The sequence below is a fragment of the Prorops nasuta genome, unplaced genomic scaffold (genome assembly GCF_024137725.1).
Source record: "Prorops nasuta isolate Cenicafe-Biocafe unplaced genomic scaffold, Cenicafe_Pnas_1.2 PNAS00067, whole genome shotgun sequence".
Taxonomy (NCBI): Eukaryota; Metazoa; Arthropoda; class Insecta; order Hymenoptera; family Bethylidae; genus Prorops; species Prorops nasuta.
In genome coordinates, this window is record NW_027116864.1 from 248,817 (window position 1) to 261,616 (window position 12,800).

At 38.9% G+C, this 12,800-nt stretch overlaps 1 protein-coding gene across 3 annotated transcripts in view; it reads left to right on the forward strand.

Annotated features, from left to right (window-relative positions):
* The window catches only part of LOC136784729 (uncharacterized), a 104,123-nt gene that overhangs the window by 84,879 nt on the left and 6,444 nt on the right, over window positions 1-12,800 (forward strand). For all 3 annotated transcript variants that reach the window (XM_066745603.1, XM_066745604.1, XM_066745605.1), the window contains exons 7-10: window positions 7,169-7,321; window positions 8,121-8,315; window positions 8,832-9,220; window positions 9,427-9,663. In XM_066745603.1, coding sequence (XP_066601700.1) covers window positions 7,169-7,321; window positions 8,121-8,315; window positions 8,832-9,220; window positions 9,427-9,663 — 974 coding nt within the window. The remainder of the gene's footprint in view (window positions 1-7,168; window positions 7,322-8,120; window positions 8,316-8,831; window positions 9,221-9,426; window positions 9,664-12,800) is intronic.

The following is a 12,800-nucleotide window of genomic DNA, read 5'->3' on the forward strand; positions in this document are numbered from 1 at the left end:
AGTTATTTCATAGCCTCGCGTCGCTCTGCTTACAATAATCCGAAAAACAGAGCTGCCCATTGTATTTCAAACACTAAATATAAGTATTTTTGGTCGATTTATTTGGTTAATTTTCGAATATAAACATAATACTTAGCGCCATTACGGTTGATTTTTCATATTTATTGTATATTAAAGTTTTACTCTGCATAGTTCAATTTTGTATAGATTACCTGAGAAATGTGTAAGAGTTTTTAAAGTCTAAAATGGGAGGGTTTTTAAGGCTTTTCATCAGATCGGTTGTTACAATATTTTTGTTCACATTTTCCGCTTATAATGCCAAGATATAACGTGTCAGAAAGACATCTATAAGTCAAAATGAAATCTTCTGCATGCTACCAAGATATACTTATGACAAAGTAAAAAACCTAGGGTATATCGCTGAGAAAAGCATTGCTGCGTGATACATTCGGAAGCGAAACGCAACGAATGAATGTAAGTTTCTATTGTTTACAAAAATCTAATAAAATTCATCAAAATTAGTTTCTTATATATATTATTTTCATGTGTTACAAGTATAAGCCCAATGATAGTGTTATATACAGGCGACTCTGGTATGGGGACGGTTGTAACAATAGCACATGCTTAGGTAAAATGCATAGCTTCAAGATATTATGACTTTTAAACGTCTAATTGTAACGATGTCTTAAAGACAGATATGTATCCTTTAATTTTGTTGCATTAATATACACTATTATTGTTGAAATTGAAAATAGTGCAAGCGATCAAAGTAAAATTGTTTCAAATGTACCCATGCATAGTCTACTCTGTATACATTTATGTGTATATAAATGTGAAAATTGTGAATGACAATGTTGATCAGTACCGAGGTGGAGACGTTAAATCCTTGCAGACTTTGTACATTCATCTTATCTTTGGAAAATGACTGCAGCATGGTTTCTTGGAATACGATAGGTTAACAAATTTTCGACCACTTCACTATTCCGTGCTATTATTCTCCCTTTTAGTGGAGTACGGTCATACGCAGTTGGGAAAGAGAAATCGGGAGTCGGGAGCTGGCGTTTCCAGTCATAAATTTATCCAGGACCGACGAGAAAGCGATGAAAACGACAATAATTTTTCTAGAGAGATTTCTTACCCCTAAGATGTCTCGCGATCTACGCGAATAGAGCGCAGGAAAATTTCCTGCAAAATTTCCAATAAATTTTCCATCGCTTATAAATGAATTTTTAACGATACACAAATTTCGCGAATTCCTTTTAAATTAATACGGCAAAAACGAAGACAGCTGTATATACATAGATCGAGCTAAGCTTAGACTTATATCCAGATGAAGCATTGTAAACGCGCTGCATGGGGAGAATTTTAGGCGTCCCATCGCGTCGCGTCGACAGCAATAATGGAGCTCTGGTTAAACAGCGTAGAAAACAATATAAGTTCTCTAAGCTCTCTTCCTCGGACAGACTTTTCACAATTTATCCCCGTGTCTGCGAATGTAGGAAGAAATTCACGATGCAAAAATTCCTACGCGTTCTTCGAAAAATACTCCCAAGGATATTTGTCCGTCTACATAACGCCCTGTAGATTTCGCATGGCACTCGTCCAGAAATGTGCTGCTAGTATATTTCGTGTATAATATACTTTCTGAAAATGCGAATAGATCTTGTGTAGAAGAACGAAAGAAAATGTTATTCTCTTCCCCAGTCGTTTCCACCAATGTAAAGAGTTCTGGCCAATGATCATTGAGAAAGAGGAGTTAAGGCTACACGTCTTTTTCCCGAAGAATCGATAGTGTCGGGATGGTTTCAATTACGTGACTTTTATGTAGCTCTGGTTAATGGGACGCGCGCGCCGGGTGGTGGGCTGGTAGAGGTTGCATGGTAGACGCAAGACTATTTTCCTCCTTTCCAAAAGCTCTATAAAAGGGAATGGCGCACACTGTGCTGCAGGGATATATATATGACTGAGGATAGGGCAAGTTTACGACGAGAGAGACGTAGGAAACATGGATGACCCAATTTATTAGGGCCACAATAGGACAAGTTTAACGTCGAAATCGGAAACTGTATGTGCCATGCTTGATCTACGATATCGGATATTGTTGAACCTTGAACGTTGCGATAGACGAGGATGCTACTAGCTCTGCTTCCTCTCTTGTTCCCTCGCTTGCTTGCTTGCTTGAGAACTACTTCGCCTTCTGGCAATAATCTAATCTTACTCGATTCTCGCCAGCGCGATTCCTCTTCGATTTCACTCGAATTCACCTCGCACCAATTCCCACCTAACCGTACTATAGCCGCCGCGCCGCTTCTCTCATCTTCATGCGCATCACTACGTTTAACAAAATATTCCTCTTAAACGCTACATTGCACGGTTACAGAACAAATGTAACTCAAATCATAAAAATTATATTGGCGATAAGTTATTTAGACCACTCTGAGTACAAATCAAACCGAATGAACATATTTCTATCTCGTATAGCATTATCGAATTATTTGATTTTTAAGTTTTGCCTGTAACGCTGATTCAGCGCTGTATAAGAATCAGGAAGATAGTATAAGGTTGGAACGCGCGAGCACACTTCTCTCTCTCTCTCTCTCTCTCTCTCTCTCTCTCTCTCTCTCTCACTCACTCCCACTCTCACTCTTTGACACTCTCTTACCATCGGAGCAGTGTTATATAAGCTGCTGCGACGTATTTTCCTGGCGGGTTTTAATCACCACAAACCGTCGGGTTCTTTTTGACTGAGAGGGATCAAACTAATATAGACAAGCTCAATGTTCGGTTATATAATACAGATTATTATATACTAAGAAATATGTACACGGTATATTACAAAGCTTATACAATTACTTAACCTATTCGTGTATGTATGGTCTGCCGCTGCAGGTGTGTACTTACAAACTACGGGCCGGGTCTTATATATTCGGCCGCGGGTGGTGCGTCGGTCGGTAGCCTCACGGCGGGGCTACGGTATGCGGCGCGGCGGTCTACGGCCATACGGAGGAGCCCTCGGTAGACGGCAAGATGGCGACTTATGCCATAACCTGAAAATGAATGCCAGCGGTCCGGAGAACTCCTGGACATGGCGTTAGTACGGCGGGGCGGTGTTCGGACGGTGCGGAGAACTCCTGCACCAGGACTGCTCGGAAAACTCCTGCGTGGTCGGGGATAGGACTGTATCCGGACAGCTCCTGGATACGGGACGGACTCCTCTGCTCGGCTCGGGCTCGGGCACGGCCTTATTACTTATATACCAATATACCCCGATAACCGTCCGAGCCAGTCCGAGGCCCGGAGACGGCGACGGTGACGCTCCGAGCGGCCAGTCTGGCAAGGTAGGGAGGTATAATCTGAGCCCGCTATACTCCGCACGCTGTACAGTGCAGGCCGCGGTATCGGCACTTGCACTGTAGACTCCACCTATACTACGCGTTACCGTACATGTGTGGAGTAGCGGCGGAGCAAACAACGTCTCGTTACACTACGTTTAAAAATGAAATACTTTAAAAACAGTAGGACAAACCGAGCTTATTTGTAACGTTTTATATTTAGTATGAACAATTTTTATTATAGAGTAATATTTTTTATCATTTCTCAATCTAGTTTGACGAAGTAATTATCAAGCTATAAAGAACGAATGAAAATTTTAAAGAAGAACATTAGTTCCGTAAAGAAATCGGAGACGTTTGTCTAAAAGTGTGGGATTGTTACTTTTTACCCCCTGTCGAACTAATATGTAACAGGACTGACACAAGTTGATTCACATAGAAAAACACTTTAAAATTGAGGAAAATCTATATTTCACTTTCATTCTTCTCTTTTGCATTTTACATCACTGTAATCATAAATATTTATTTTGAGGGTTACATAAAACATTACATAAGAAATTATTCTTACAAATTTATAATTTTGGTGTATGACAAATAAATAAAATAATTTATTAGCTTTAGGCTTTAAAAATCACATTTAACTAATCAGCATATTATTCGAAATAATAATTTGAAATACCAATTTGATCTTATTGTTTTTAATATAGTTTTGTGTGGCCACATTTATTGCAATTTAGTCACTATACCCATTCCTTGTTAGATTCATGTTAGAGAATGGTTTACAGCGGCCAAGATTGTCATCAACATAATTATTACTTTCACTTGTTTCTATAATTTTATTCTTTCACATTTGTTTTTCGCGTAAATCTTCATTCCTTTTTCTTTTTGTTTACTTTAAGAGCTTATTTTCTTTGTTATTCGTTATTTTTCTCCTACAAGTGTTATTACTAAAAGCTCGCTGCTGTTATTTACAGGCAAAACACTTCTTTCTGCCAAATATCAGTGTTACAACTTGCCCCTTTGAGCATGTTGATATTTATTATATAAATAGCAAAAGAGCTACTATGTGTGCTTTTCACACACACACATATAATATCAATATATTCATTACTGGTTGACGGGCTATTTATTTAGTTGGAACAAACTTTGAAGTTGCTATAAATTTCGATTTGTTAAGAAATATATTAAAAACTATAAATATCGTAGTATTAAACTTATGTGTGCCTATAATTATGAAAGTGGTTTAAATCAATTTACACTTTAAAAGCAACATTTTCATATTAAATTCACACAAAATTTCATATTCATAGAAATCTTTCATCAATCAAGGCTAATAACTTTCTAAATTAAAATGTCACATAATACAGGGTGTAATATGACCAATGTGAAGTTAGCACCCCAAATATTAAAAATGGAAAAAACCAACCAGTTCTGGTAGCAGCCGGACAAGCTCTACAGTTCCTTGCTATTTTTCAAAAAAGTTCTACACAGATTGAACTCGAAAAACTATAAAAAAATTATTTGGGGTACCAAGTGCACATTCTGTAATATTCAAACGCTAATATCCTTTAAACTAAAAGTCCTATAGATAAAATCCATTAGACATAGTTATAGAACTCTTTGGGGTGCCATCAGAACTCTAGTTAAAAATCGTAAATTCTACAAAAAATTTTTTTTCTCATTTTCTATTTTTAGCTAGAGTTCTGATGGCACCACAAAGAGCTCTATAAATATGTCTAATGGATTTTATCTATAGGACTTTTAGTTTAAAGGATATTAGCGTTTGAATATTACAGAATGTGCACTTGGTACCCCAAATAATTTTTTTATAATTTTTCGAGTTCAATCTGTGTAGAACTTTTTTGAAAAATAGCAAGGAACTGTAGAGCTTGTCCGGCTGCTACCAGAACTGTTTGGTTTTTTTCCATTTTTAAAATTTGGGGTGCTAACTTCACACTGGTTGTAATATGGACATAGAGGGCATAAATTTAAGGGGTTATAGGAGAAGTCACTTGAACAAGAAAACCTTTATAACATTTTTTACTATTGTCAATATTTTCCGTCTTACGTAACAATAAGTTTTTCTCCAATAGCGTACTTAAATGCCGTGCAGATTGGTAAATATTAAGGGTATAAAAAAATTGTATAAGAATTTTTTGTAAGTAGGTTAATGAGGATGAAAAAAGTCTAATTGCTTTTTGTCGTATTGTTGTTATTTTTCAAGTTAGAGAACAAAATGTTTATACATTCATTCGTTAGAACGACATTTTGTACAAATTGTTCTGTAACTCGTTAAATATAAAAAATAATGAAGAATAAGGCCCGATATCCCATCTTAAAAATCGGGATTAAATAGGTGTACCAACTTAAATTTTTAATAGCAGTAATGTATCTCTCAATGTTTTACTCCTCTACATATCATTTTTTTATTTTTAATTAACTTAGAACACATACAATTTCATGCCTTAAAATTTCAAAACATAATATATTTGGGATTTAGCGAACCAAAAATGGAGGTTTAGACTACTTTAGTCTACGTATCTTCTTAAATAATTATATAAATATTAATGATATGAAAAAAATTCGTAACTCTTCTTCGTTGGCTATTATCACATCTATCAAAAATTATTCTACATAATTTTGTACATTTTTTATATTTAACGAGTTACAGAACATTTTGTACAAGATATCGCTCTAACGAATTTATGCATAAGCATTTTGTTCTCTAACTTGAAAAATAACAGCAATAGGACGAAAAACAATTAGACTTGTTTCATCCTCATTTACTTAATTACTAAAAACTCTTACACATTTTTTTATATTAGTATTATTTACCAATCTGCATAGATATTTAAGTACGCTATTGGGATAAACATATTGTTACGTAATTGGAAAAATATTGACAATAATAAAAAATGTTGTAAGGATTTTTTCTTGCTCAAATGAGACTTCTCCTATAACTCCTTAAATTTATGCTTTATGTCCTTATTACACCTTGTATAAAAATATTGTTTAATTTATTTGAATGGAATTCATTGAATATCTCGAAACAAGAAATTGCGACTTGGACCACTTTCATAATTATAGGCACATGCGATACTTTCGTTTCTCGAACTGAGCGATCGCTCCGCATATTCATTCGAGTATTATCATGAAACCAAGAAATGCACGCGCCGCGTATATACATCATGTCTCAATGAGTAAACGAGGACTTGTAACGTCTTGAAAATTTCTTTCGTCTTATAAGATGTATAATTATAAGCACCGTTATACAACCTGCTCCTCTAACTTTTAGCCTCTATGTCCCCTGTGAGATTAAAAAATTTATTTCACTCTTTTACTCGCGCGGAATAGTTTGAAGAACTTACGGTGAAAATATTTCCTATATACGACCTGTGCGTTACGCCGTGTATACGAAAGATACAGGTGACCTGAAACGAGACACTGCGTAACCAACAATACTTTCAAAGCTCGTTTGGGATTTCCCAGCTCATTATGAGAAATTAAATCTCGTTAGCATACAATGTTACAAGAGCCCTTAATTTTGCTAAGTAACACTAGGTGAACGTCGAGTAAACTGGGAAATTGTAAATTCAAAAATAGAGGGTCGTTGGTGAGTATTAACTTTGGAAAGTAGGGGAAAATCTCACTCGTACATATACATATACATTCTGAATGACAAAAGAGAAAGAGTTGGGTTAGATTGAAATAAACAGGTGTTGATTAATTAAGGGAGTTGTTTTATTTGAAAGGCGAGTGAAAAAGACTGTAGGGAGCAATGTTAACGGACACGAAGAGGTGGTGGATTTGACAATGAACTAATTCGGTGTGTGTAGGTGCGTCAACATAACATTCCACCGGGAAAGCACGCCTTGATTTCCGTGAGACAGCCTCGAGGTCAATTGGTAGCAGTTCGAGCAAGACCATCGGTGCAAGCCGAGCCGCCACCCAGGGAACTGAGACTATGGCAAGATTGTGACGCAGTACAGGTACGCACGCCCTGCACCATTTTTCAGATTCAATCGATAAACAAACTTTAAAATCTTATATAAGACACCAATCTCACTCTGACTATTCGTATATAAGAAGTACCCTGTGCACTACCCCGGCCCAATTGTGTCGAGAGTACATTGCGAGACGCTGTTCAGGCACGTACGTACCATGATAAATTTCGCTGAAAAATCTTTCGTTTCAATCGTTCGACAAAATTCAACGTACCAACGACGACATATCAATGTCAGTGTAATTTTTTAATTTCACCCCTTCGTACAGAGGCCAATTACACGGAGAGAACTCTCAAAGTCCCGGCGGAACTATCTGGCACAGCACGCACCCTTAAGAAAATTATCCAGCAACAGCAAGGACCATAGCGACTATACCGTTTCCCCCTGTAATTTTCCCCTAAAATTATTGCCTGGCTTAGTCGGCTCCTTGTTTCATTATCCCCGGGAATTGCACGGTTCTACCAGTTTTCCAACTCTGAATATTTTTCACCGGCAATTCCAGGAATTCCTAGAGCGTTTCGCGGCGAACAATATGTCTTTGAGTACATTCGCGCGTGTATGTTTTGGAGGAAAAACTTTATGCTTGGCAAATTCCTCGCGGTACGTCTTTTAATCGCGCCTTTTTGTCGAATTATGAGAATGGCTCGCTTCTCGATTTTTATTATTATAAGGGAGGGAAGAGAGGGAGAGGGAGAGGGAGAGAGAGAGAGAGAGAGAGTGAGCTGGTGAGGGGAGGGGGAGGTAGATAAGACGTCACGAAAGGGAGAATTCTTGTGTTTCGCAGGACTACGTGACGGTTTATGACGGCTACACAACGAGGGACCCGGTGATCTTAAAATTCTGCGGGGGTGGCGAGCCGGTGCCCGAGGCTACCAGCAGCGGCCACGAGATACTCGTGGAGTTTACGACCTCCCCTTACGGGACTTTTCTTCACCACACAGCGCCGCATTCTCTTCATGGCTTCCAATTGGAAGTGCAGGTACGAAGATTCCTCTTGTCACATTTTTACACCCTCCTTCTAGGCACACACACACACACACATACGATCGACCATTCAATAACTCGAGCCCTTTTCGACTCACACATATCCCACGCACCGAAGAGCGAGCATCTATTACATATATGCTTTTCATCGAGAGATTTGCCGCTGGCCCTCGGTGGTAATCTCTCGGTGAAAATATATATTTCCTCCTGGAGGATCAAATCTTTAGAGCTATATACGCATATACAGCGAAATAGATTGGTAGCAGAAGAGCTGTTTGTTTCGCAAGGCTTTAGAATAGATTGCGCGATATCCCCGCCGCGGTAAATCGATTCAACATTGCATGTCCAATAATTCTCCTGCACATACAGGGAGAAGCTTAAGCGGGGGTCCAAGTTAAATTAATTGCTGCACGCAGGAATTAAGACTCGATCTATAATCGCGGCGGGAATAATCCACGCGTACTTCCTTATATATCTATTTAATTGGTGTAATATAATATTGACGCTTCAGGTGAAGTTCGTGGAGGCCGAATCGCCGATATACACGCGTAACAAACGCTGCGAGTTCTGGCTGCAGGGTAACGGTGGTGGTTTGTTGACGTCACCGCATCACTCTTTGCCAAGGAACAGCACTTGTTTATATCATCTGCGCGGAGCTAATCCTATGGCTCCTACTCCAACGCCACCTCGTCCTCTGCCCAAGTTTCCAGAGCAACGACCGGGTACCACCTGGAGACGACCTGCTCCGAAAGCAGCGCAACAGCAGTTTCGCATTTGGCTCTCGGTTCTCAAGTTTCACGTCGGAAACAGTCCTGCTGTCAGCGACGACGAATGCTCCACTACCCTCGTCATCTGGGACGGCGAGATGATGCCACTCTCCGAGTGCAACGACGTCTCTTGGTAATTCCAGCCTCTCTCTCTCTCTCTCTCTCTCTCTCTCTCTTTCTCTCTCTCTCTCTCTACAACTTCAACTTTCCCGCTGTATATATATAGTATTATATACACATATATGTGCATATTTTGTAAATACCGTGCACGATTATCAGGAAGAAATACCCTCGTTTTCCTCCTCTCTTATCACGATGATTCGCCTGTTTACGTTTTAGTGGCAAGCAGAGGCAGAAGTATAAAGAGAGACACGGGGAGTCGGTTCAGGGGGTGTTTGCACGGCCAGCCACCAATACCAGTCTTTTAGCGAGGTACTGCAAGGACAAAGTGCCTAGGAGTTGTGACCACGTCATTTTACAGAATACCAGTCGACCGTGCTCGTTGGGAGAGAGCTTTGTATCGTCGGGAAACAGCATGACTATCGAGATGCGCATGGTGGAATCCACAGCCCTCAGGCAAGTCAAGTCCTTCAAACGCTTCAGTAATAAAGCCTTATCAGCCCATATACTACTCCTTTGCATAGTTATAAACAACTCTCTCTCTCTCTCTCTCTCTCTCCCTCCCTCTATACTCATTTAATATTCACTCCCTTTTATCCCTACTACTGTACAAGGCGTCTCAAGAACCCCGCACTTCATTCTTGGGCTAATATCCCTGAAACTATAGATGAGATGGTCCACGTAACCTATGCTCATCCTAGATAAACTTCCAAACTACAGGTTATTGCTGCAAAGTTTTACGTCTGGGAGAGTTATCTGGTCACTTGCTTATGCAATTAATTAATGATTTTTGTCAATCAAATCCTTTGTGCGTTGCTCGCGAAGGTTATATACATAATGTATACTTTCGTAAAAATTCATACGTTAGGAATTATTTAGGGTGAAGAAGAAGATGCATGGAGCACACTTTGTATACAGGATGAGTCGGGAGGAATGTAGAAAAACTCTAAGGAATCTATTGCACACGTTGGAAAAAAGTTCAAATACCTCTTGTAATTTTTGCAGTGTATTTTAAATCTTTCAAGATACAACATCAATAACGTTGTCAGGCTTTTATTACGTTTTTAATAACAGCGTTCGTATATAATTAATTATCAAAAATATCGCACCATTCTTGTCTAAGCACTTTATATACTTCGTCTAGCTAGGAGATGGTTAATTATTACTTCTCTCTAAAGGAAATAAATATTAATCTAAAAAATTGTTACATTTACGTTTTATGTGGAAAAGAATTGAATTGATTAAAAGATCAAAAGGTGTTTCAACCTAGTCTCTCTCTCTCTCTCTCTCTCTCTATATATATATATATATATATATACGATATATTTTTATAGAGTTTGGCATCCTTTTTCAAATTCATCTTGCATAACAAGTATAGAATTACGACTCTACAAAAATGTTTATTTCTTAATGGTTTAAAGTAAGAAGAATGTATAAATTGCCCAAAGGATACTAGCATTCAATTTTTCAGAACCCTCGACTGTACGTATCCCCTTGCTTCTCTTTTACTCTCTTTAAAATTATTATCTCTTCCTCCATTGTCTTTCCTCTCTCCTCCTTATTTTTCAATTTTGCGATGGTTCACATAGAGATTGATCTTTCCTCGTGAAAAGAAGTTTTTTATTACTGCAGCGCCAGTGGGATAAAAATATTTGACTATCTTTCTCATAATAGAATTCCTTAATTTTCTCAGTTATTTGCAATTATACATAGTGTAAAGTTTTAATCACGTATAATGCCCTATTTCCCTTTTCTCATATTCCTCGCTCGTCCATTACTCCATCATTCTCTTTCATTGGTGTTTTATTGTCTTATTCGTTTTATCAGGATCCCACGGGTAAATTTTCTCGTTCCGCCAGGTTTCCTCCCTTATATTGTTTTGATGCACATTTTCCTTTTTAGCAGCTACATACATATATGGTAGAGAGAGAGAGAGAGAGAGAGAGAGAGAGAGAGAGAGAGAGAGAGAGAGAGAGAGAGAGAATAACCTTCGTCACTAATAAATCACAAGCTGGACTGCTAATCTTTATCGCATCATCTCGGATACGTTTTCCTCCAGCGTTACGCGCCGTCCTTTCATTTTTGATAGATCGGATCGAAGGCAATAATAGTGTTCGTGCGGTTTCTTGCTTTATGCTTGAATCGTCGTCGGTTGGCTAGCTCGGCGCGGTGTGTATTGATTGGCGAGAGTATATATAGGAGAGCGCGCAGCGCGCGAGCGAACAGCAAGCAGGGAAACGGAGATGCCTGGCTTATGGCTACTGCCGCACTACTGCTCAGCCTGCCTGCGGTAGCAGCGCATTTTATTCATTCGACTTGCCTACCTGCCTCCTGCCGCCTACCGCTTGCCGGCCGTCCTTCCAACGGGATCGAGACATGCGATATTCATGAGATTGTATTTCTTTTTGCCTCTGAAATGGAAAGTTTGCCCCGTCTTCAAACTCTTCAGCTTTTCTCCTCCTCCACCCCTCCTCACCTCTTCATCCAACGTCCAACGCGATACGCAGAGCAACGACGACGGTTACTTCCTTTCTCGGCTATCTCTCTCACGCGCTTACTTATCCCTTGCGGCGCTTATCTTTCGATACTTTTCTTTTATTGCCACAAGAGCCAGCTTCACACCTGAAACTATTTTTTTTCATTCTATATGTACCAAATGCTACTCTTATATTTATCTTTGATTCTAGTAGGACAAACATGTAATATATATGTATATACGAAAGGGGAAATGAAGTTACGCGAGTTCATTGGTAATATTGGACCGTTATTTAACCAGCAGGACAGGTTTATCGAAGCGTTACTGTCGACGTGTGACGCTAATGCATCGTACGGTCTCCCTTGTAAAGGCTACACTCCGAAATCAGGTAATTTCACTGAAAGTACTGAAATTTCTATAACGTGTCAGATAGCGTATAGAAACCTTGGTATATTTTTAGTGATTTCGACTGGTTTCGGAATACAGCTAATATAGTATATATATATATAGGTATGTAGAGGGTAATGCAAGCGGAAGTATAGGTCTTCGAGCAATGAAAATGGCAGATGGAGACAAATGGAGGAAGGAGAGATGAGCTTGCACGACTTTTTATCACTATAGTTTTTTTTTTTTTTGGTCCGAATTGATCTATTTTGCAGGAAAGGCTCATCAGAGAGTTACTGTATATGATATACGTGTGACGCGAGTGCCTCGTATAAGGACGATGGTATTATAAATGATGAGAATATATTAAGGGAGACCGAAGGTTACCGCGAGCGAAAGTGGATCGTCAAGGTATGAAAATGAGGAATAGAGGGAAATAAGGAATGGAGAGATGAACTTGAATGATTTCGTAACGTTACGAGCCTTGTCGCGCGAATGCGTACATATCGCAATTTTATTTAAAAGGCTCAACTGACTTATATATAGAAACGTTATACCATATCGATGCGTGATCCGAGTACCTCGTACGGATTTTGTTAAACAAGTTGATACATTTTAATCGATACACTCGATTATCCGAAAACCTGATGACAATCAATGAGGGAATATCATTCGGGACAGTAAAATAAGTTTAATGGCTTAAAAGGGACATTGGATAGTATATCATTGGATT